At 42.9% G+C, this 24,769-nt stretch overlaps 1 protein-coding gene across 1 annotated transcript; it reads right to left on the bottom strand.

The window, feature by feature from the left end:
* Positions 1 to 10,251: 10,251 nt before the first annotated feature.
* RNF146 (ring finger protein 146) lies at positions 10,252 to 24,192 on the bottom strand. Its single transcript, XM_073575769.1, has 2 exons — positions 24,036 to 24,192; positions 10,252 to 14,611 (listed from the first exon to the last, which is right to left on the bottom strand). The coding sequence occupies exons 1-2, from the start codon at positions 24,119 to 24,121 to the stop codon at positions 13,561 to 13,563; spliced, it is 1,137 nt and encodes a 378-aa protein (XP_073431870.1). The 5' UTR covers positions 24,122 to 24,192; the 3' UTR covers positions 10,252 to 13,560.
* Positions 24,193 to 24,769: the final 577 nt, after the last annotated feature.

Raw genomic sequence — 24,769 nt, 5'->3', positions numbered from 1 at the left:
CTGATGTGGACAATCAAATTGCGAGGTTAGTTATACTATATGGTGAACATGGTAAATAAACAAATAGTCAAATTTAACTCTTTTTGAAAACTATTTTTCCCCACATTCTTGTGCATCACAACAGTAAGATTAATGGTATCATTCAAAAGTACTCAATAAACAAGCCCACATATTTCTATGTGGATGCAAAAATAAAAAAAAGGTATGGCTCTTGGAAGAAGAGGAGGGAACCGTCACCCCCCCCCCTCAAAAATTGCCTGTTGTGAAGGGGTTAAAACAGTCAGGTGCTGATAAACAATTTTATATGATCATAGCTGAAATTTTAAATTTCCCAAGCTGTGTCATGACTTTGAAAGTGTTGGGAAACCCAAAAGTGGAGGGGAAAGGAGAGGTACTGCCCTTCGTCAGGAGGAGTCCTGTATTCACCAATTACAGACCTATGTCCTCCTGGGTTTAAATTAAACATTGGATGTATTGCATCTTATGGATTGAACAAGCAGGGTGTCCTCTATTCAGAGTACTTCAGTATATCATTGATACTGTATGTATATAGACCTATTTTCACAAAAGGGGCTTTCAGCCAAATAGTATATAATTTTTTGTATTAATGTCATATACCGATGTTTTATATGACTTTCTTAAAGCACCACAGCAGCATTTTTTTATTGCATCTCTAGAGTAGGGCTTTAAATGTAAGTCCCATGTCTCATACTCCCCTTTCGGCATTGTCATTTGTTTTCGCCACCGCACCTGTCAATCTCCGGCGAAGTGACCTGCTTGCAGCTTCAGTGTTTCATGGAGCTGCATGGATGTCACTTTTCAATCCTTGTTCTGGCTCTCAGACTTGTATTTAGAGCTTGGGACGTAGCTTCTAACTTTCAGCCAATCAGAAGCTACTGTCACAAGTTGCAGGACTGTATCAATACAAAAAGGGTGGGGGAACAAGAGGTGCAATAGTGCCCTATCACTAGTGACACTACGATGTGAGTGGTGTAATGCAGTTCCACTCACCTATTCCGGTTGTGTGACCCACAACTGGCTTGAAGACATAACACAGTATCAGCTGCTGCAGGACCTCCACCGACCACTCCAAAGTGGAAAAACTGCCAGAGAATATGGGAAGCAAGATGTGCCACAGTCCGCGCTGCTGAATCCACAAAATCACCTGGGATGCAAGATGTAGTAACAAAGTACTGCTTTATTCCTTCCTACGCGTTTCGGCGCCCTTCCTGGCACCTTCCTCAGGGATATTACACCAGCCATAGGAGCAGGGAATTTATAGCCCCTTCCATTAGCAATTATGGGTGTGTTCTGTTTACATATGATGTCATAATGGTCATCACTGGGGGAGGGGCCAGCATTTTTGGCACAATTTCACACAAATAACATAATAAAACAAGAAAATCCTTCAAAATACTTGCTAAAATGTACATAAAAATCCTACCAGTAAAATGATATAAAGACCTTCATAAAAATTGCAGCGGAAACATTGCCAAAGTATCCAGACTGTCAATGCAAAAACAAAAAAATTTTTTTTAAAAAATATTATCTCCCGACTTTCAGGGTAGTAGAACCCATGTGTTTACTGGTTTCATTTTTTTCTCTTGTGACTTATGTTGAGCGCCACCGTTCTGCTGGTATCAGTGCCTTTGGAACATAGGTTCTATGAACTATTTTGTCACAAAACTATCCTGTTAAATATGTGATACTATGGTTTGTTAAAAAATTATTATAAAAAATTGCAATGAACAATTTTCTTTATTTTTGTTTTGTAGGAGGGAATCAAGGAGCGATGCCACTATTAAATAAAATGGATTATTTCTAAAATTAACTGCTTTTAAAAAACTTATTTTTATTTTCATTTTTATTTTTATTATTTATTATCAATAAAGAATTATCTAAAAATTACTATTGTATAATCGTATTATTAAAAATGGCCTGAAGAAAGTATCTATCATCTTCCGTATAGTTATGGTCACTATTTTATATATTAATTGTGGTGGTGTCACCCATGAAACGTGTGTCTTTTGGTCTAGCACACCTGGGTTCAAGTCACAGGTCTCCATGCAGGCATAAATGACATTGTCTTTTGTAATATCAGGAAAAATTATAAATTGTTATGAGCTTATGCATATTAAATTAGGGAATTGTGAAATTCTAGATAGGATACCAACTTTGATATATATTTAAACAAAATAAATGTGTCATTAGGTGTATGTGAGACATTAAGTGTTTAGATATACCCGTGCGATCAAAAAAGTAGTCAGATGAAAAAATAAATAAAATGAAAAAAGATAGAATGAAAAAATAAAGTGAGGTTTGCTTAAGTGTGTGACATAAGGATGCAGGAATTCCTCCTACTATGGTGCGCCTTTCTTACCCACTCAGGATGTGACCAAGAGAGGGGGGGGGGTTGGGGGATTATAATTTATATTAGTTCTGAAATTATGTTTAGCCCTCTCGGTTTTAATGTGTCCAGTTTAAACATCCAATATTTTTCACGTTTTTTGAGCAGCTCGAATCTGTTGGGTATATTCACTGCTATATGATCGATCGGGGTTATCTTGATTGCTGTTGCATCTCTGTTATGATACGTGTCATAATGGAATGACACTCCATGTGCTCTATACCCACTCTTTATATTTGAACGATGTTTGTTTAGCCGCTCATGAAGTGGTCTGATAGTTCTGCCAACATACTGCATGCCACATGGACACTCAAGCAGGTAAATTACAAACTCTGTAGAGCAATTCATGTCATGTTTAATGGTAAAGGATTCATTCGTTGATGCGGATTTAAAGCTGCTTGTCTGTTGGATGCTCCGACAACAAAGGCATCTATTTTTTCTACATTTTGATGTCTTTTTCTGCAGTACTTTGGCATAATTCGTGGTTGTCTTCTGTTTGAGCCTACTAGGAGCTATTATCCCTTTAATGTTTGGCGCCCTGCGGAAAGTAATTCCTGGTCTATCAGGTACAATGGATTTTAATATTGGATCACTTAGAAGTAAGTGCCAGTGTCTATGAAGGCATTTTTTGATTGACTTGTGACAATTATTATAAGTCGTTATAAAATTAAATGCTTTATTCTTCTCTGTCCCTTTTCTGTCTTTCTGTATAAGGAGGGTTTCTTGCGGGATTTCTCCACTGTGCTTTTGTGTGCTGGATATCAATTTTTTTGGGTATCCTTTCTCTAGGAATCTTTTTCTGAGTATTTCAGATTGAGAAGCGTAGTCATCCTTGGAAGTGCAATTCTTCTTAATCCTTCTAAATTGATTGGCCGGTATATTACGCAGCCATTTTGTGTAATGTCCACTCCTGAAGTCAATATATGAATTCCTGTCCGTAGGCTTAAAGTATGTTTTTGTATGTATCCTTGTGCCATCAGAGAAAATTGTTAGGTCCAGGAAATTGATGCTTTCTTCATGTATTGTTCGTTCAAAATTTATCCCCCAGTGGTTATTAATGATGTCACTGAAAAACTCCTCCATGTCACCAACTTCCGTGTCCCAGATCAGGAATAAGTCATCAATAAACCTTTTATATAAAACCAAGCCATTCTTGTATTTGTTTCCATATATATGTATGTCTTCAAAAAGACCCATAAAAAGATTAGCGTACGAACAAGCTGTTTTCGAACCCATAGCTGTACCATACTTTTGATGGTACATGTCACCATCAAAGGTGAAAAAGTTATTGTTTAATATGAAATTTAGGCCATCCAGAATGAAGTTGATGTTCCTTATATCCAATTGTATGTCTCTTTTTAGGTAGTATTCAATACAGAGTAATCCTATTTCATGACCTATATTCGTGTACAATGATGTAACATCCATGGTGACAAATCTATATGATTTTTTCCATGTGATTCTTCCCAAAATCCTGATCATATCCGTAGAATCCTTAATATAGCTTTCTAATTTCACCACGTATTTCTGTAAATTTCTATCAATATAGGTGGCAAGGTTACTTGTCAGGGAATCAATTCCTGAGATTATTGGTCGCCCAGGGGGATTGTCCAAGCTTTTATGAATCTTGGGCAAGTGGTATAGGAATGGAATGGGGGGTTGCCTTTTTATTAGAAACTTCTTTAAGTCCTTATTAATTATCCCCATCTTGCTTCCCATATTCTCTGGAAGTTGCAGGACTGGAGTGGCAGGGAGAAAGAAAAAAAACGGTGAAGACGCCACAGGGTGTGTATATGACTGGGAGGTAGGGGCCTTACATTTAAAGTGCCACTTCAGCGCTAAAAAAAAACCCCACTGGATTGTTGTTTTAATACATCATTTTAATGCAACATTGCACTGTACTACAGCGGTGCTGGAAGAAAACAAATTCGCAAGATGACTTCACCACATTCAAACAGGCAACACTCGATTTCAAATCTGCCCTCACCTCTGCTAAACAGGCCTACTCCACAACCCTCGTATCTTCCCTATCTTACAACCCAAAACAGTTATTCAAAACTTTTAACTCCCTCCTCCGCCTACCACTGCCTCCTCCAACCTCCCTCATTTCTGTCGAGGACTTTGCCACACACTTCAAAAAACAAGATTGACCAAACAAGGCAAGTCTTCATCACTCAACCACCACAACCCCTTTGTATACCAGACCAATGCCCAAACCCCATAACCTCACTCTCCAACATCACTGAAGGGGAGCTTAATCGCCTCTTCTCCAAATCGCACCTCACATCCTGTGCACTTGACCCCATCCCATCTCCTCCCCAACCTCACCACCACACTTATCCCATCCCTAACCCACCTCTTCAACCTATCACTAACGTCCGGTACCTTCCCTTCTGCTTTCAAGCATGCCACAATCACGCCTATCCTTAAAAAGCCAACCCTCGACCCAACCGCTATGTCCAGCTATGGCCCAATATCATTGCTTCCATTCGCTTCCAAACTCCTGGAACAGCACGTCCACGCTGAACTTTCCTCCCACCTATCATCTAACTTGCTCTTTGACAATCTACATTCTGGTTTCCGCCCCCATCACTTCACTGAGACAGCCCTGATCAAAATTACTAACGACCTACTTACAGCCAAATCAAATGGACAATACTCTATACTCCTGCTTCTAGACCTGTCCTCTGCATTTGACACAGTTGACCACTGCCTCCAACCACAGATTATCTCCTCCTTCGGCATCAAAGGATCTTACCTGGATCTCCTCATACCTTTCCAACTGCACATTCAGCATCTCCCACTCCCACACCACCTCCTCATCCCACCCTCTCTCTGTTTGGAGTCCCCCAAGGCTCTGTTTTAGGACCCCTAATCTTCTCAATCTATTAACTTGGTCTGGGGCAACTCAAAGTCCCATGGATTCCACTACCACCTTTATGCTGATGACACTCAGATCTACCTCTCTGGCACAGACGTCACCTCTCTGCTGTCCAGAATCCCAGAGTGTCTATCAGCCATATCCTCTTTCTTCTCTTGCTTCCTCAAACTCAATGTAGACAAATCTGAAGTCATCATCTTTCCTCCATCTCACAGATCTTCCTTACCCGACCTAGCTATATTATTGACATCACACTTTCCCCAGTACCAGAAGTCCGCTGCCTCGGAGTAACCTTTGACTCTGCCCTGTCCTTCACACCGCCCATCCAAGCTCTACCTCCTGTCGCATCCAGCTCAAAAATATTTCCAAAATCCATCCTTTCCGCAACCCTCAATTTACTAAAATGCTTGTGCATGCCCTCATCATCTCCCGCCTCGACTACTGCAACATCCTTTTCTGTGGTCTCCCTGCTATCACCCTCGCACCTCTCCAGTCCATCCTCAACTCTGCCGCCCGACTAATTCATCTCTCCTCCTCCGCTGCTCCCCTCTGCAAATCTCTTCACTGGCTCCCATTCCCTCAGCGTATCCAGTTCAAATTACTAATACTGACCTACAAGGCCATCTATAACCTGTCTCCCCCATATGTCTCTGAACTAATCTCCGGTCCTCCCAAGACCTCCTTCTCTCCTACACACTTATTCGCTCCGCACCCAACTGCCTCCAAGACTTCTCCCGAATAGCCCCTATTCTCTGGAATTCTTTGCCCCAACAAGTCCGACTATCAACCACATTTGGATCCCTCAGACGGAACCTGAAAACCCACCTCTTCAAGAAAGCCTACAGCCTGCAATGACCCCGCTATCTCCTTCTCTCTCACCACTACCAGTGATATCACCTCAACCAACACCGGAACTGCTGCAACCCACCATCCTACTGTCTCCTTCCCCACCATCCTGTAGCACGTGAGCCCGAAAGGGCAGGGTCCTCTCTCCCCTCTGTATCAGTCTGTCATTGTTAGTTTGTTTACTGTAAGTGATATCTGTAATTTGTATGTAACCCCTTCTCATGTACAGCACCATGGAATCAATGGTGCTATATAAAAAATAATAATACTATATAGGCAGTAGCACCAATACACAGCACAATACTGTGCATTAAAAATGACCAAATTTATTAAAAGAATGACTGTGATGATGTAACACTTCAGACTTAGGTAATTTATTTAGGTAGATTGAGGCCATCCACAACATGCGTTACTCTCGCAGGTTAGTTGTCAGGTATGTGTAGAATTCAGATGTCTGTAAAATACGATTCAAGTATGGACTTCTCTACCCCAAACTCAGCCTCATAGACATGTTACTGTTGGGTTTGGGACAGGTAACCTGCAGCCATTCCATACATCACAGCTCAACGCTGTATATAACTACCATGTCTTTTTGTGGTCAACACGCAAAGCAAACAATTCAGGCAGTATACGGCTCCACTATATTTTGGGTGGTTTTTTTTAATGTATATTTGTGAAGGATACTATTTGTTCTATTAACCCTCCCTTTTACACCATTTATTTTGTTACATACACTCACTGGCCACTTTATTAGGTACACCATGCTAGTAACGGGTTGGACCCCCTTTTGCCTTCAGAACTGCCTCAATTCTTCTTGGCAGAGATTCAACAAGGTGCTGGAAGCATTCCTCAGAGATTTTGGACCATATTGACATGATGGCATCACACAGTTGGCGCAGATTTGTCGGCTGCACATCCCTGATGCGAATCTCCCGTTCCACCACATCCCAAAGATGCTCTATTGGATTGAGATCTGGTGACTGAGGAGGCCATTTGAGTACAGTGAACTCATTGTCATGTTCAAGAAACCAATCTGAGATGATTCGAGCTTTATGACATGGCGCATTATCCTGCTGAAAGTAGCCATCAGATGTTGGGTACATTGTGGTCATAAAGGGATGGACATGGTCAGCAACAATACTCAGGTAGGCTGTGGCGTTGCAACGATGCTCAATTGGTACCAAGGGGCCCAAAGAGTGCCAAGAAAAAATTCCCCACACCATGACACCACCACCACCAGCCTGAACCGTTGATACAAGGCAGGATGGATCCATGCTTTCATGTTGTTTACGCCAAATTCTGACCCTACCATCCGAATGTCGCAGCAGAAATCGAGACTCATCAGACCAGGCAACGTTTTTCCAATCTTCTACTGTCCAATTTCGATGAGCTTGTGCAAATTGTAGCCTGTTTCCTGTTCTTAGCTGAGAGGAGTGGTACCCAGTGTGGTCTTCTGCTGCTGTAGCCCATCTGCCTCAAAGTTCGACGCACTGTGCGTTCAGAGATGCTCTTCTGCCTACCTTGGTTGTAACGGGTGGCAATTTGAGTCACTGTTGCCTTTCTATCAGCTCGAACCAGTCTGCCCATTCTCCTCTGACCTCTGGCATCAACAAGGCATTTCCGGCCACAGAACTGCCGCTCACTGGATTTTTTTTCTTTTTCGGACCATTCTCTGTAAACCCTAGAGATGGTTGTGCGTGAAAATCCCAGTAGATCAGCAGTTTCTGAAATACTCAGACCAGCCCTTCTGGCACCAACAATCACGCCACGTTCAAAGGCACTCAAATCACCTTTCTTCCCCATACTGATGCTCGGTTTGAACTGCAGGAGATTGTCTTGACCATGTCTACATGCCTAAATGCACTGAGTTGCCGCCATGTGATTGGCTGATTAGAAATTAAGTCTTAACACACAGTTGGACAGGTGTACCTAATAAAGTGGCCAGTGAGTGTAGAGCTTGCGGTATTGCCTTGACTTGTATTTACACTGTGTGGTTCATTCTTACTTGCATTCAGTTATGGTTAATAGTGATGAGTGAATATGCTCGGATAAGGCTTTAGCCAAGCACGCTTCTGTGCTGTGTCTTTGGCGTGCTAGAAAAACATGTAACTGCAGGGACTCGAACATATTTTTCAAACACGTCAAAGACACACTTAACACACAAGTATGCTCGGAAAACACCTTATCCGAGCACATTCGCGCATTACTAATGGTTAATAAATTTTTTTTCTGGAGTGTATTGAGATTATTTATAAAGCACCATTGGTTCCATGGTGCTGTACATGAGAAGGGGTTACATACAAATTACAGATATCACTTACAGTAAACAAACTAACAATCAGACTGATATAGAGGGGAGAGAGGACCCTGCCCTTGCAGGCTTATAGTCTACAGGATGGTGGGGAAGGAAACAGTAAGTTGGGGGATTGCAGCAGCTCTAGTGATGATGAGGCGGCAGCTCGGGCGGTGGTGAGGAGGCAGCGGGGATCATTGCAGACTGTAGGCTTTCATGAAGAGATGGGTTTTCAGGTTCCGTCTGAAGGATCCGAGTGTGGTTGATAGCCGGACGTGTTGGGGCAAGGAATTCCAGAGGATGGGGACTATTCAGGAGAAGTCTTGGAGGTGGTTGGGTGAGGAGCAAATAAGTGTGGAGAGGAGGTCTTGGGAGGACCGGAGATTACGTGAGGCAAGATATCGGGAGATTAGTTCAGAGATATATGGAAAGGAGACAGGTTATAGATGGCCTCGTAGGTCAGTATTAGTAATTTGAATTGGATACGCTGAGGGAGTGGGAGCCAGTGAAGAGATTTGCAGAGGGGAGTAGCGAGGAGAGAGATGAATTAGTCGGGCAGCAGAGTTAAGGATGGACTGGAGAGGTGCGAGAGCAAGGCCACAGAAAAAGATGTTGCAGTAGTCGAGACGGGAGATGAGGGCATGCACAAGCATTTTAGTAGAGTGAGGGTTGAGGAAGGGACAGATTCTGTAAATATTTTTAAGCTGGAGGCAGCAGGTGGTGGAGAGAGCGTGGAGGTGGAGTTTGAAGGACAGGGCAGAGTCAAGGGTTACTCCGAGGCAGAGGACCTCTGGTACGGGGGAAAGCATCATGTCATCAATTGTTATAGACAGGTCAGGTAAGGAAGATCTGTGAGATGGGGGAAAGATGATCAATTCAGATTTGTCCACATTCAGTTTGAGGAAGCGGGAGGAGGACATTGCTGATAGACACTCCGGGATTCTGGAGAGCAGAGAGGTGACGTCTGGGCCAGAGGTAGATCTGAGTATTGTCGGCATAAAGGTGGTACTGGAATCCATGGGATTTTATGAGTTGTCTCAGGCCAAGTGTATAGATTGAGGAGAGTAGGGGGTACTAGAACAGAGCATTGGGGGACTCCAACAGAGAGAGGGTGGGATGAGGAGGTAGTGTGGGAGTGGGAGACGCTTAATGTGCGGTTGGAGAGGTATGAGGAGATCCAGGATAAGGCAAGGTCTTTGATGCCAAAGGAAGAGAGGATCTGTACTCACCACAGTGCTTCACATTTTGTGTGTTATGTTTATGACTAATACTCGCACTTGAGTATTTAAACAACTTTAACAAAGTGTTACATTAATGTGACATTTCAAAGACCCCCATAAGTGTCAAGTGCTAGGTGGCATTTTCAGCCGTCTTTTCTAAAATATATTTCTTCAAATTTCATTATTCTCATTTTATATGCATGAAGTATAAAAGAAAAACCGTACATAATCTGACAGAATCCCACTGGTCAAACCACCACTGACGGAGATTTGACCAGTGGGGTCCCAACAGATTATTAGAAGATGGAGATTTTAGTCACGTATTCCACTCCCGCATCGGACTGCAGTAAAAAAAAAAAAACACAGTTTGTGTGGAAGAGATATAGCATGTAGAAGGGGCTTGTGTGGATATACTGTGCATGTTGCTGCTCCATACAGTTGGATGATCTCACAAGCTTTCTTGGCAACTCCCATAGAGCTGTATGGCGCAGTAGTGTGCATGCTGTCTTCACCACAGTGGTGCAGGTGAGAATCCTATAGGAATACCGCAATACTACTAAATTCACAACCTTATTACTGGAATAAGTAGAATGCAGAAGTACAATTTTGTAGCTGATAAAATGTAATCTTTATTAAATTACAAATCTTGTAACAAAAACAAGACGACTTGAGAGGGGTAAAATCCTAAATACAGACTTGACAGTAAAAGTCTAAAGAGAAAGGTGTAAAAATTGTCAACAGAACAATATTAGCTCTTTATACATATGCGGCTGGAAGGTTGTTCTAAAATGAAAGCCATTTGCTTATTAAACCACGATACTTCAAACTTACAACTACATCATCATTAAATACACTTTTACTCAGCTCCTGGGCTTTTTGATTTGGTTCCTCACGTTCTTTCAGAGTTAACTGAAATATAGAGAGGCTTTTTGCTGGGAAATTAGAAGTCAGGGATCATGCCAAGCTACAAGAGACAAGGTGAGCAGCTAGAATGATTGTAGGAAAATGCTTTTACATAACATGAAGAATACTTGGAGTAAACTTGTTCTTACCAATTGTGTTTAGCATGGCTTATTAGAGTCATGGCAACCGTAGCTTGTTAAGAAAGAGCTAGAAGCAATTACAAACCAAACACACTTGAAATACATTTAAAGACAGAATGGCGTCTGCTGAAAAGGCCTGACGTATATCATCACTGCTGGCAAAAGTCTGTACATCGTCATCAATTCGACACATGGAATAAGGTGAGTGCAAACCAGGGCTGGAGGAATCCCAGTAACGATGAAACCAATGCATCTACCAAAAATGGCAGGTGCCGACAGAACATGTGCAAGGTGTTAGAGGCTTTACTACCAGGACCTGCAATAAACTACAGAACCTACAGAAGAGTAAAAAAAAAAAAAAAAAAAAGTAGTGCACCAAACGAAAACAGCCCAAAAATAACTTATTTATTAGATAAAAACTAGGTGTAATATATTTAACCCATGTAATATAAAAATGTAAAGCCGACACAGTAAAAATGTTTTTTTAGCTACCACAAATAAAAAATAACTTAAGAAGAGTGAAGGGGGGGGGTTCTTACCCTCACTGATCATACCGGACTGGAGGCTGGCACCCCAAGAGGAAGCTACAGTGAGCCTCTTGCCACCATGTTCCATTGTACATGGCAGCGTTACATTGTGCATGCGGCCAGAATGCTCTGCTCTCTACCCTATACATTAAGGCTATGTGCACACGTAGTGAAAGGTGCTGTGGATTTGGAAAAATCCGCAGGTAAATCCACAGGTCAAAAGACCTGCGTTTTAGCCTGCGGTTTCACACCTGTACAATGGAGAAGGTGTGAAACGGCTGTGGATTCCGCACAAAGAATTGACATGCTGCGGATTTGAACCCGCAGCAAATCCGCGCTGAAAAATCCGCAGCATGTGCACAGCGTTTTTCATTTTACCATTGAAAACAATGGTACTGTACAACGCAGTTAAATCTGCTGCGGTTCCGCAGAGCCAAAAACGCTGCGGAGCCATAGCAGAATCTGCAACGTGTGCACATGGCCTAAATGAGAAACACTTTGATGCCGAGTGGAGAAGCATGTCTGGATGAGGCTAAGGTACGAATATCAAGATAAGTCTACATTCCATTTTTATGTGACATATAAGGCTGCTCACCACTTTTTTTTTTTTTGGTGGTGGGGGTCATAAAGTTCTCTATAAGGTCGTGTCAATTAACTGTATTTATATTCTGAACGGATTTGTGTTCAACTGAGTGCAATCAATGTCTGGTCGTGTACCCATAATAATAGACCAATAACCATATAGATTTATAGATATATGCAGCATACTGTTAGCTAATCAGGGTTCTGTCTACAAACATTTCTGTTGATTTTATCGTGTAATTTAGGTTATGTATAACCAGATAATATCGATACAGCTATGCACTTCAGCAGTATAGGTTATAGCGGTGGTTTGGCTTTAAGGGAGGCCACAATAGTCATATAGGGTTAATCCACACAGAGCAGGGGCGCCATGTTGACTTCTTGGGATGCAAACCTCCGAAATCAGGTAGGGCTAGTGAGGGTAAGAACACCCCCCTCAGTTCCCCTAAGTTATTTTTGATTATTTGTGGTTGCTAAACATTTTTATTGGTGTCTTGACTCTATATAATATGGGTTACATATATTATTCATAGGCTTAATCTGATAAATAATACGTTTTTTTTTTGTTTTTTTTTTCTTCATTTCGTTTGGTGTCCTCCAAGGAATTAACAGGTTCCTGATAGTAATATATTCAAACCTGGTGTAGAGATCAAGAGTCCTGTAACAGAAAGCAGGTTACGTTGAGAAATCTTGAAGTCCACATGCACATGCTGTTTTACATCAGTATTTGTGAGCCAAAACCAGGAGTAGGTTAAAAAAAAAAAATAATGCAGAAGTGGTGCACGTGTTTCTATTATACTTTTCGCTTGACTGATTTTGGCTTACAAATACTGAGGTTAAAAAAACCCTCACAAAATACTCAACGTGTGCACATGGCCCAAGTCTTCATTCCCAGTCATATAGCACTGGGTACCTTCAGAGGGAAGACTAGAAACAGTCCTATGGGAGTAGCTTTTTTTTTTTTTTTTTATTTATTTATTTTCCTCTGCTATAAACAAAAAAATAATGATTGTTAAATGGGCTTATATGGTAAGATTAAAATAATTGTCTGAGATCTGAAAAAGATATATCACCTATTTTCCCAGTAACACCAATACCTGACCATAGGATGCATCTGGTATAGCAGCTCAGATTTAGTATAATGTGAATTATCAGTAATAACAGACACAGCTGATGGCCAAGCTTGGCGCAGATTATGGAAAAATAAGCAGATCTCTCTCTTCTGGACAACCCCATTCAGCCTACAATTGCACAGAAATTTGTTAAATACTTAAGTCAATAATGTCCATTTACATGTTATGTCCTAGCGCCTGTTAACCCACTTTTAATGGAGAAAGCACATTGAGAGACTTGAAAATACCCAAATTTACACAAGACATTTATGCATAAAAGTAATATACTTGAACACCTCCACTTTATTCCTATGTTTGCTCCCCCATTTACCCCACCAAATATCTGGTGCTGTATTTCTGAAACAGCAATAAACAAGAAGAGATACTTCAACTCACTTATTGAAAATGATCCATACCTACTCTTTTAGTTACAATGTAGAAAGTCGCAGGCCGATTCAGCACTTACATTATGCCAACTCAGTCTCTTCAGTTAACTACATATAAATAGCCCTTCCAGCTTAAAACTGAATTAAAACAACATACGTGTCAAGTTAGGGGGGTCAGAATTTTCTTTGCTGTCTGGTCTACGCTTCGTTCTAAAGCAGTGACATCTCACATGGCTCATTAGAAACACAGATCTCACACTCCTTTAGACCTCGGTCACCGTGCACTGTCCATCAGGCCTTCTAGACCTTACAATGGCATTCTGCCCTCCATTAGCTGCTGCAGCAGTAGGGAGATCTGGTTGTGGCTGGGCAGCCCCTACTACTGTGTGTCTTTGCTGAAGAAATACATTCTGTTGCACTGAAACAATCTCCTGGCTGGTGTTGTCATCAGATTCAGGGTCATCTACAGTGGCATCAGTGGGTTGCACTCTACTTGCAGGCTGAGGAGCTCCTTCCTCACCTTCTCCAATGTTATTTCTACTTGCTGCATGGTCTCCGATTTGAAGTTGGGAGAATGCATTATCAAGGGAAGTGCTGCCATCAGTATGAGGAACGGTGGGATTTGTAGTCTGGCTACCGAGAGCTATGTGAGGTCTGACAGGTAAAACAGAAGTAGTTTGAGCTGAAGAGGCTCCAAGAGTTGCAATGTTGTCTGCACCATCTGCTGAGCTTTCCCTTGCAGGACTTACGTTCGCCGCCTCACAGTCTAGTCTTAACCCAGCCACACCTTTTTTTGGTATGTCTACAATATCCCTTTTTATCTTCCTACGTCGTCCATGCTCATTTCGTCTGTATTGTACCATGTTCTCCAAGTCAGCTACATAAAGAAAGCCAGCAATAAGCATCTCTGTGTTCTTTTTACCTTTTGTGAAGGCATCTTCAAGCTCTCGGCTTGTCCTCTCGTCATACTGCCACCAACCGTTTCTTCCTTCATAGTACCAGGCATACTCCCCATTCCCTCTGCTGGCAGACTTTAGTTCTTCAGGAGAAAGTAATGTAGGTTTGTCTAGGAAGTCCTCGGGGATCTCTTGTCTACAAAGTGCACATCGTCTTCCCAGCCATGAAGCTCCTTTCACGCAAAGGTAACAGAAGATGTGTTTGCAAGGAAGACTGACTGGGTGTACACAGGTTTGTAAGCATATAGCACATTCAGGGACTGCAATGTTTGGAGCACCGTTGGAGCAAGCTTCTCCGAGCTTCTTATTTGAGGGCAACATGTTTGCAGAGTGGGTAATTTCACCACAACCAGCCATCCTATTATGGGAAAAGAAAATACTGTAAATGTTTAATAAAAAAATTAACATACATCACGAGTAACCACAACATAAGCAAATAACTTTAACTGGCAAATCACTTCTGGGTCACTACAAAGTAATTTTGGCAAAGACACTGACTTTGCAGCTTAATATCACTATGATGCTGCTACTTCGCAGCCTAATACAGGTAAATGGGCTCGCAAAAAATCCAATCGGTTCTCACTAAAGCTGCATTTTCACTGAAAGATCTTATGTGCAGGACAAAAGATCATCATTCAATGCAGTGCATCATTCTGTGCCGAGAACCATGCTTAGTGCGCATATTCTGCCAATGTAGTATAATTCGATCAATGCACATTGTTTGCTTTGGGTGGCCTATGAAAACAGCAAAGTAAAGTACCGCCGATAGGTAAAGGTTTACTAATCGGTGGCAGTTTAGCGTTCAGTGCTGCCAGTCGGTTATCGTAGACGGACCCTCTCCCAATGCAGTACCCAATGGTGTACAATACGACCCCATCCACCAGCATTACGCTGCCATGTTGTAAGTAGTGGTATAGAGCAATTTTTGGCCATGTGACTTGTACCCAGGCAAAAATCATTGTGTAGCCCCAGCCTAATGCCCAGTACAGACAGTGCAGCCCAGTACCCGTATTCAACCAGGATTAAGTTACAAAAAAAAAAAAAACAAACCAAAAGATTGACACTGGCTAATAAAATTATTAATTGCAAAATTCATGCAAGTATTAAAATTGATTTTAATATAGAATACCTTGAAGGTTATATGTAGTTTTCCCATTTTTTTTTTTTTTTTTTTTTTTTTTAAAAGGTCCTTCAGTTTAAAAGACTTGAGCTATTTACTTCTGTGTAGTGGGTGTGATACACATATTAGAGACAATAGATGGATGTGGGAGGTGTAGTCTGGCATGTACTGGTATGATATCCATGAGAGGGGCTATCCTCTTTCAGAGAACTTTCTTTTATAAGCTGAGGTAGTAATAAGAAAAAGGACAACAAAATGGAGTAATAGGCTATATACACACACGCAGGTTTTTCTTTAAGTGAAGAACTCTTCCTTTGGGGAGTGTCTTTTGAGAAGCTTTTTGTTTCCTGAAGCATTTTTCTTTTTTTCAAGCATTGTCACAGTTTTATTTTCCTCTGAAGGATTTTTTTGTAGCCTTTTGATTAGACAGGGCTTGGCTTGGCGTGTTCTCCATCAGGAGACTATTTAAAGGGAAGGTGCCTTTTTTCCTAATTTAATGTAAAAAAGAAAATAGTATAAAAAGATATTGTCCCTTAAGCTTGACTCAGTGGTGTGTATGTTTTTTTTTTTTCTGTATTAATGCAGCCACTGGGTGCTGCCATCTTACCTTTCTGGCTGCTGAACGACACTTTCCATGCTCATTTACGGCAGTCCCTGGGCATAAGAGACAAGAGTCGGCTCCCGACCCCTACCTGTATCATTGCAGCAGCAGCTGTGCACTGGGCACGCCTCTGTGGGCAGCTCAATTCACAGCTGTATGTGTGGCCAGGCGCCATCTTATTAGAGCCCAGTGCTTTCCTTTTAGCTCTATTTACACTCTATTGCAAGCCCTAGATTCTGTACTGTTCCAGCATAACGGCTTGGATGTTCACTCCGCACATACCAGCTACAGGAGAGGAAACAGGACGAGCTCCTGGAGACCGAGCTGCTCTTTCCAGAACACCCGACCAGCTGCTGCCCCTGCTCTTTCAAAACACTTGGCCATCTGCTGGACACCAAATCCTATCCTGTGTGATACTGACTGCTGAGTCGTGAATCTAATCCTATCCTGTGTGATACTGACTGCTGAGCCGTGTATCTAATCCTATCCTGTGTGATACTGACTGCTGAGCTGTGTATCTAATCCTATCCTGTGTGATACTGACTGCTGAGCTGTGTATCTAATCCTATCCTGTATGATACGGTCTGCTGAGCCGTGTATCTAATCCTGTCCTGTGTGATACTGACTGCTGGACATCTAATCCTATCCTGTGTGATACTGACTGCTGAGCCGTGTATCTAATCCTATCCTGTGTGATACTGACTGCTGAGCTGTGTATCTAATCCTATCCTGTGTGATACTGACTGCTGAGCTGTGTACCTAATCCTATCCTGTGTGATACTGTCTGAGGAGCCGTGTACCTAATCCTATCCTGTGTGATACTGTCTGAGGAGCCGTGTACCTAATCCTATCCTGTGTGATACAGTCTGCTGATCCGTGTATCTAATCCTATCCTGTGTGATACTGACTGCAGAGCTGTGTATCTAATCCTAACCTGTGTGATATAGTCTGCTGAGCCGTGTATCTAATCCTATCCAGTGTGATACTGCTCTCCTGAAATACTCTGTGCTGCTGTCACCCTGCTGGTTTTGTGTGATCTACATGGTGGTATTGTGTATGATCTATATGGCGGTATTATTTGAGAACACTATGGCAGTATTATTTGCTAAAAGGGGACCCATTCTAGGGTGGTTCTGGCTGAGCACCTGCACACGGGTCAGGGTAATGGTTAGGTGCAGTCAGGGGAGGGCTGGGGAGGGGTCTCATTTTTATCGTTACTATATGGCAATATTTCCCCCCAGCCTGCTTCCTAGCGTCACCCCGCTTTCACACATCGCCAGGACAGGATCTGAGGAGGGGAATGGGGTCTTTGCATGCAAAGTCTGGATCAGAACAGGCCATCAATCTGTAGAAATGTTTCCTGGATTTCTGTGGTGCTGTCTCCCTGCTCCTCCCCCATATAGCTCCCTCTGTGCCCCCCATAGACCAGCACACTGCTCTCCTGAAATACTCTGTGCTGCTGTCACCCTGCTCCCAGAATCCTTGCTGCATGCCATCCTCGGTGACCGAAGACCCTAATCCTCTCCTGGCGATGTGTGAAAGTGAGGCGACAGGGGCCGGATATATGGTGGAAGGAGCAGGGTGACAGCAGCACAGAGTATTTTAGGAGAGCAGTGTGCTGGTCTATGGGGGGCACCCTGTTCGGTGCCAGGGATTGTACATAGAGCGCTGTCTTTTGTACACATGGACGGACCGGACCGTCTGCTTGTCTGCTCCACAGAAATCCAAGAAACATTTCTGCTGATTGGTGACCTGTTCTGATACAGACTTTGCATGCAAAAACAGTCAGTAACTTTGCAGGCCCCATTAAAATGGCTGCTCACTGTGTTCCTAAATGTCATCCTCTCTTTTCCCTTAGCAAACACCCAGAAGGGGAGGAGAGGAGTGACACCACACCCATGCCAGCAGATTCCACCCATAATTACTGCAGAGCAGTAATGTGAGCTAGTTGTATACTTGGGTTTTTATGCCAAATTTCAGTAGCTGCTCCCCCTAGTGTTAACAAGTGGAAATGTCAAACTTTTTAAAATTATTTTTCATATTTAAGAAAATGTAAACATTAATTCTTTACATTTTTTCAATTGCTGAAAAAATTTTTTGGGGATGGCACTCTTTCTGCAGTTTGTTTTTTGAATATTATTTCATGCGGTATCTAGAAAAACTTACACAAAAAACGCTGGAAAAAGTCCAAGTGTGAACATACCTTTACTTATCCTCACCCGGTCCAGAGTTGGCCATCTGCTACTGTCCTGGTCTCTTATTTGTCTGCAGCACATCAATAGCACTGCAACCAATCACTAATCTTAACAACTCTGCCCATATACATGGCACAAGCTACTCAACTCACCAATTGTCTACAATACTGAAGTCATAAAGCACTCTACAGCCAAACAGAAACCGAGGCAGCATTGGAGACATGTCACAGGACCATGGGAGGCCAAGTAATAGTTTGTTTTAGTTTCATTTTTAACTATAGCAACAAATAGCACAAAGTTTTCTGAAAGGAGAGGGGCTGTGATCCTTCATCTGTCCTGTGCAGCTAAACAATGCTGCATTCAATTGCCAAATAATTTTGATAATACTTACCGGTATGTGCCTGTTGAATTGTGAACACGTACATGTATACAGACTATAATGGCCACATGCTCACTCCACAAAAATCTGGAACGCGTTTGTGAAAAACAAATGTCTGAATGAGGGCCAAGATAGTAGGTTATGGCATTCATGTGAAAGCAGTAGCAGTAGTCAACCTAGAAGCCGAGTCATGTGTAACAGTCTGGTTGTTACTCCTGGCCATTCCAGGACGATCAGCGATAACCGGCATGGGGGGCCGGTCACTGGTAAGCAGGGCTGTGGAGTCGGTAAGCAAAACCTGCGACTCCGACTCCTCAATTTCCCTTACACCGACTCCAACATATATTGCAAGAACAGTTTTCAACAAAAACATACCAATGCTATGTGCCCACGTTAGCGTTTTTAAACGCTCAGGAAGCTGATCCCCTTCCCAGGAAACGCGCGTCTTTTCCGCGCGTTTCTTGAGCTTTTTTTGCACAAGTCGCGCGTTTTTGACGCTTTTTTCCGCGTGTTTTCTGGGAACATTGGAAAAGGCTAAAAACGCTCAGCAACGCGGAAATTAATGAGCATGCTGCGTTTTTAGCCGCTAAGCGATTCCTGAGCATTTAAAAACGCATGCATTGGCACAAAAAGCCAAAAACGCATGCAAATTAATTTGAAGCATCTTTTAAGCGTTTCTGCAGTGTCTGAGCCGGCACAAACGCTGTGGAAATGCTTAATAAAATGCAACGTGGGCACACAGCCTAAATAACATTTGTGCAGTCTATGAATTTGTCCTAAGAAATACAGTAGAATTGCTTCCATCAGATCCTCCTTCATAGATGACCTAAAATCTGACCTAATAATTTTAAGGCCAGAGAACAACCTCTCTACACTAACTTGGGTTGGAGGCAAAGCCGTAACTACATGGGCAACATCTCTAACAATTTTCGGGTATAAAGGAATTGCCTCATGCACAGTCAGTTTTGATGAACAGTTGAATTTTTCTATTTCTTTGAGAGCAAGTGAAACATTTTGCTGAAATATGGTCAATCTGCTTGCTATAGGAGACAGAGTGAAATCTTTTTCCTTGCAGCAACGTCTTGCCTGCTCCATATCATCCAAATACATGTCAAAGTCAAACTCCTCATCTGAGGAGGATGAAGATGAAGATATGGCAGCAGTAGCACTGTCAGGACCCAAGTCCTCTTGTGCCTGGCAGTCCTCCTGTAGGCCACTCATCCTAACTGCTACCTCAGTCAGAGCTTCTTTTCCTTTAGTAAGCTGTTGATCATCAAGCAATATACGATGACTTGGGTCCACATAAACAGCTGCCAGAAAATTTTTATTTTCCAATAGCTGTGTCTCTCTCCGTTTCATTGAAGCAGAAATGCCATCTGCAATTAAATCTCCTCTTTGGGACAGGCAAAATAGCAAGTTCTTCCACTCCCTTATGAAAATGCCAGGAGTTAAATCCTCAGCTTGTAATTATATTAGTCACGGTAAATAGGTGATTAAGCAATTCCTCCAATTCAGCCACCTGTGTCCATTGACCTTCATTTAGGGTTACCTGAGGGTTCGTCATATCTATAAGAAACGGTTTTAGCCAGGATCAAAACTAGGGGGGGGGTGCAGAATCTCATACTGCACACCTCAGCTGCTGCAGAACCTTATACTGCACACCCCTAAACTTAAAATCACACAAAATAAAGCCTGCACCTTAAGATGTGAATGCAGTCTATTTATTCCAACTATCAATTGATGTTGATGTGTTACTGAAGACAAGCAATGCCTGTCCTGGGCGTCCTTTTGGGCAGCTATGAGGTGTACCTGACTGGTGCTTTAAATAAAAAAAAAAGGAGTGTTAGGCTGCTTTCACACATCCGGCTTTGTGTCTCCGGCAACCGTGCGGCGAAAAGCCGCAGGGGCGGATCCGGGATGTGCCAGAGACACCGAATGCCTGTGTGGCCGGATACGGTGGCGCCCACATTTAAAAGAGCAGCGCGAGACTCAGAGTCTCCGCGCATGAGCTCTGAGAAAAACCGGTCCGGCGCTGTCAAAAACGTTGCAGCGAACATTTTTTGCAGACGCAGGACGGCTACTTTTTGCCGTATCCGGCAAAAATCGGATGCGCCGCATACCCATCCGGCACGGAGCGGCGACAATACAACTCAATGAGACAAAACCGGATTCGGTACCGGATCCGGTTGTTCCAAATTTCGTCGCATCGTGCCGGATTCAAAAAGCCGGATGTGTGAAAGCAGCCTTAGTCTGTGTGCTACCCGGCTTTCATTCTTTTTGGTACAGATAAGATATGGATAGACAGATATGGATAAATGGATAGAGCAGATTTCTAATCTGTTTTTGCTAGTGAAAACATTATCTATGAGCTCAAAAATCTTTCAGGTGATGCGGTTTTTTAAAAAGCTGATCTGCTTTTGCCGCGGAAAAATGTATCCTTAAAAAAATGCAGCAAAAACGCTCTGTGTGAATGTAGCCTTAGATCAGGAATAGAACAGCCATTTATATTACATTTCATAACTTTCCCAAATTCCTATGAAAAAATATTCAGCACATTCTGCATTGAACTACTGTACCCAATTTATTATATATTTTAGGAGTTGGACCATTTTATACCGACTCAGACTCCACAGCCCTGCCAGCGATCTCGCTGGTGAGATTGCTGTTGCGTCACAAAACTTGTGACTCAGCAACGATCTCGCTAGCGAGATCGCTGTGTGTGACGGGGGCTTAAGGGTTTCCCCCATTGAGCACATGTGAGTAGAGATGAGCAAACCCGAACGGTAAAGTTCAGGGTTCGTACCCGTGTCTCCAATGCTGAACTTAAATCATGGACTTCTCCTGGAAGTCCATTTCACAGTTTGGGAGTCTGGGTAGGATTGAAAGACTAAAATTTGGTACAACACAAACTTCCACGGGTCAGCTCATCCCTACATGTGAGGCCTCCTTTTCAGGCAGACGGTTTGGACAAGCCAAAAATGTCTATGATTGGAATACCCATTTAAATTGTGACACCTATGTTTATACAGGACAAAACCAGGTTTACCATTTGTCCCTAGTTTTTATTCTTTTGTCAATGATCTCTTTTGGCACAGTGCAAACTGCAGAAAGTGGGATGCTGCTCACCTAATGTATTTTTTCCATCAGCTTTACAGAGGTTCCATAAAGAGCAGATTTTGACTTTTTGCTTTCACTTTCAATTATTTTAGTTGAAAATGCAGTTACCACCAGACACAGCAGCAAAGTGATTCCTGTCCTGTATAACATTTGTGCTGTGTATTTTGTGGACTATCGTCTTTTTCTGATACAAGTGTGTGTAAAAATAAACAAAACTGTCAGCAATGTCCACGGTGGCATCCATAGCAGTAACGCTTGAAGAGAGAATCCCCTAGCTAAACATTACTTTGGATAGTTTTAGTTACGGAGAGGGATCATCATTTCAGAGATTTGGGGAGAAAATACAGTATGTATAGGCTATAGATACAGCAAGTATTCCTGGGTGCATCATTACAGGCATTTTTGACCCCTTCATGACCAGCGCTTTTTCGGTTTTGCATTTGTTTTTCGCTCCCCTTCTTCCCAGAGCTATATCTTTTTTATTTTTACTGTCAGTATGGCCGTGTAAGGGCTTATTTTTTTTGCGGGACGAGTTGTACTTTTGAACTACATCATTGGTTTTAGCATGTCATGTACTCGAAAACAGGGAAAAAGTCCAAGTGTGGTAAAATTGCAAAAAAAGTGTAATCTGACACTGGTTTTTTGTTTGGCGTTTTCGCTAGTTTCACTAAATGCTAAAACTGTCCTGCCATTATGATTCTCCAGGTCATTACGAGTTCATAGGCACCAAACGTGTCTAGGTTCTCTTTTATCTAAGTGGTGAAAAAAAGGTCCCAAATTTGCTAATAAAAAAAAAAAAAAAAAAAAAATTGCGCCATTTTCCGGGTACCGTAGCGTCTCCATTTCTCGTGATCTCAGGTTGCGTGAGGGTTTATTTTTTGCACACTGAGGAATTTCGTGCAGATACGTTCTTTTGATTGCCCGTTATCGCATTTTAATACAATGTTGTGGTGACCAAAAAAAAATTAATTCTGGCATTTCGATTTTTTTTGTCGCTACGCCGTTTAGCGATCAGGTTAATCTTTTTTTTTTTTTTAAATCGATAGATCGGGCAATTCTGAACGCCGCGATACCAAATATGTGTACGTTTGATTTTTTTATTATTTTATTTTGAATGGGGCGAAAGGGGGGTGATTTCATTTTTTTTAATATTTTTAAAACTATTTTTCTTTAAGTTTTGGCATGCTTCAATAGCCTCCATGGAAGGCTAGAAGCTGCCACAACTTGATCAGTTTTGCTACATAGAGGCGATGCTCAGATCGTCTCTGTAGCAGAATTACTGCAATGCTATGAGCGCCGACCACAGGATGGCACTCATAGCATCAGGAGACCTCTGGTTGTTATGCTGACGAACTGATGACCCTCGATCACGTGACGGGGGTCAGCGGTGCGCATATTTCCAGCCCGATGGCCGGTAGCGCTTGTTAAATGCCGCTGTCAGAAGTGACGGCACAGCATGATCACTGGATCTCCCCTATAAGATGGATGTGTGCCCATACAGTGGCGACAGCATAGCATGATCACTGGATATCCCTTATAAGATGGATGTGTGCCCATACAATGGTGGCTTCCCCTGCCTGCAGGTGACAGAACATGATCACTGGATCTCCTTTATAAGATGGATGTGTGCCCATACAATGGTGGCTTTCTCTGCCCGCAGGTGACAGCACATGATCACTGGATCTCCCCTATAAGGTGGGTGTGTGCCCACAATGGTGGCTTCCCCTTCCTGCAGGTGACATAAAGGAGATCCAGTGATCATGTTCTGTCACCTGCAGGCAGGGGAAGCCACCATTGTGGGCACACATCCACCTTATAGGGGAGATCCAGTGATCATGTTCTAAGATGGATGTGTGCCCATACAATGGTGGCTTTCTCTGCCCGCAGGTGACAGCACATGATCACTGGATCTCCCCTATAAGGTGGATGTGTGCCCACAATGGTGGCTTCCCCTGCCTGCAGGTGACAGAACATGATCACTGGATCTCCCTTATAAGATGGATGTGTGCCCATACAATGGTGGCTTTCTCTGCCCGCAGGTGACAGCACATGATCACTGGATCTCCCCTATAAGGTGGATGTGTGCCCACAATGGTGGATTCCCCTGACCGCAGGTGACAGAACACACAACCATGACTGGTTCCTAAGAGCCGAGGACAACAATGGAGGCGCATACACAACACAGCAGGAGCTGAGGGAGGAACAGCGGCTCATATACAGGAAGCTCCATAATGGCTGAGGGCTGTCATGGGGCAGTCAGCGCTGGCTGTCCGCCATAGTGACGTGCACAATATAATGCTCACGTAATGGCAACATACCACAGGCAGGAAATACCCCGTCGGTGTAACTGACACAGAAGACGTTACATACCTTCCCGGTGTACCGTGGGACCCGGTACTACCCGTTGTGAATCGTTGTGACGGACCAGAGCCCCGGAAGTAGAATCGTGAACTCATCTAGTGACGTCATTTCCCTTCCCCGCCTGTCGCTGCGTAGCACCTACTCCTGACCAATCAACGGCGTCGGAGGTGCGCAGCCAATAGGAGCCAAGGCTTTTCAGTGCGCAGCATTAGATCTTGGCTGGGATAGGACGAGGTGAGCGGGCTTTCCAGGCGGAAGTAGAGTCTGCTCAGGGAGGTCTGTGTTGCTGAGGGCCGTTACCAGGCAGACGTTTCCCGGTGACGCACGAGGTCGTGCTGCAGTGTTTTGCTTTTCTAGTTTTCTCACGTTTCAGGGTCACACATTCAGGAGCTTGTCTGGCGCCCCCCCTTCTCTGCCATGCTACTGTGGCGGGAAAAGGTCACTATTTATACATTGTCACCGTCAACTACCGTCTGGGACTAACAGGGACGTGTCCTGGGCAAATCCACGTACAGTACGCTGCTTAGATCTTACACGTGTTGTCTAGCAGTAAAATAATGTTATTTTAACCCTGTCAGGCGCATCTCTGCACTCTCGAGGTCGGGCACAGGTTAGAAAGTTGCCTAGAAAATCCATCTCAATTTTTGGCCTCTAAAAGTAATCTGTGACCTTTATAGGGAAGTAATAAAGGAGTACACGATCAGATGCAAAATAACATAAATTTAATAAAACAAAAGTACCTA

The sequence above is a fragment of the Dendrobates tinctorius genome, unplaced genomic scaffold (genome assembly GCF_039654945.1).
Source record: "Dendrobates tinctorius isolate UK_male_01 unplaced genomic scaffold, ASM3965494v1 ptg000046l, whole genome shotgun sequence".
Classification (NCBI taxonomy): domain Eukaryota; kingdom Metazoa; phylum Chordata; class Amphibia; order Anura; family Dendrobatidae; genus Dendrobates; species Dendrobates tinctorius.
The sequence above is the reverse complement of the archived record's forward strand: the minus strand, read 5'-3'. Positions and strand labels throughout refer to the sequence as shown.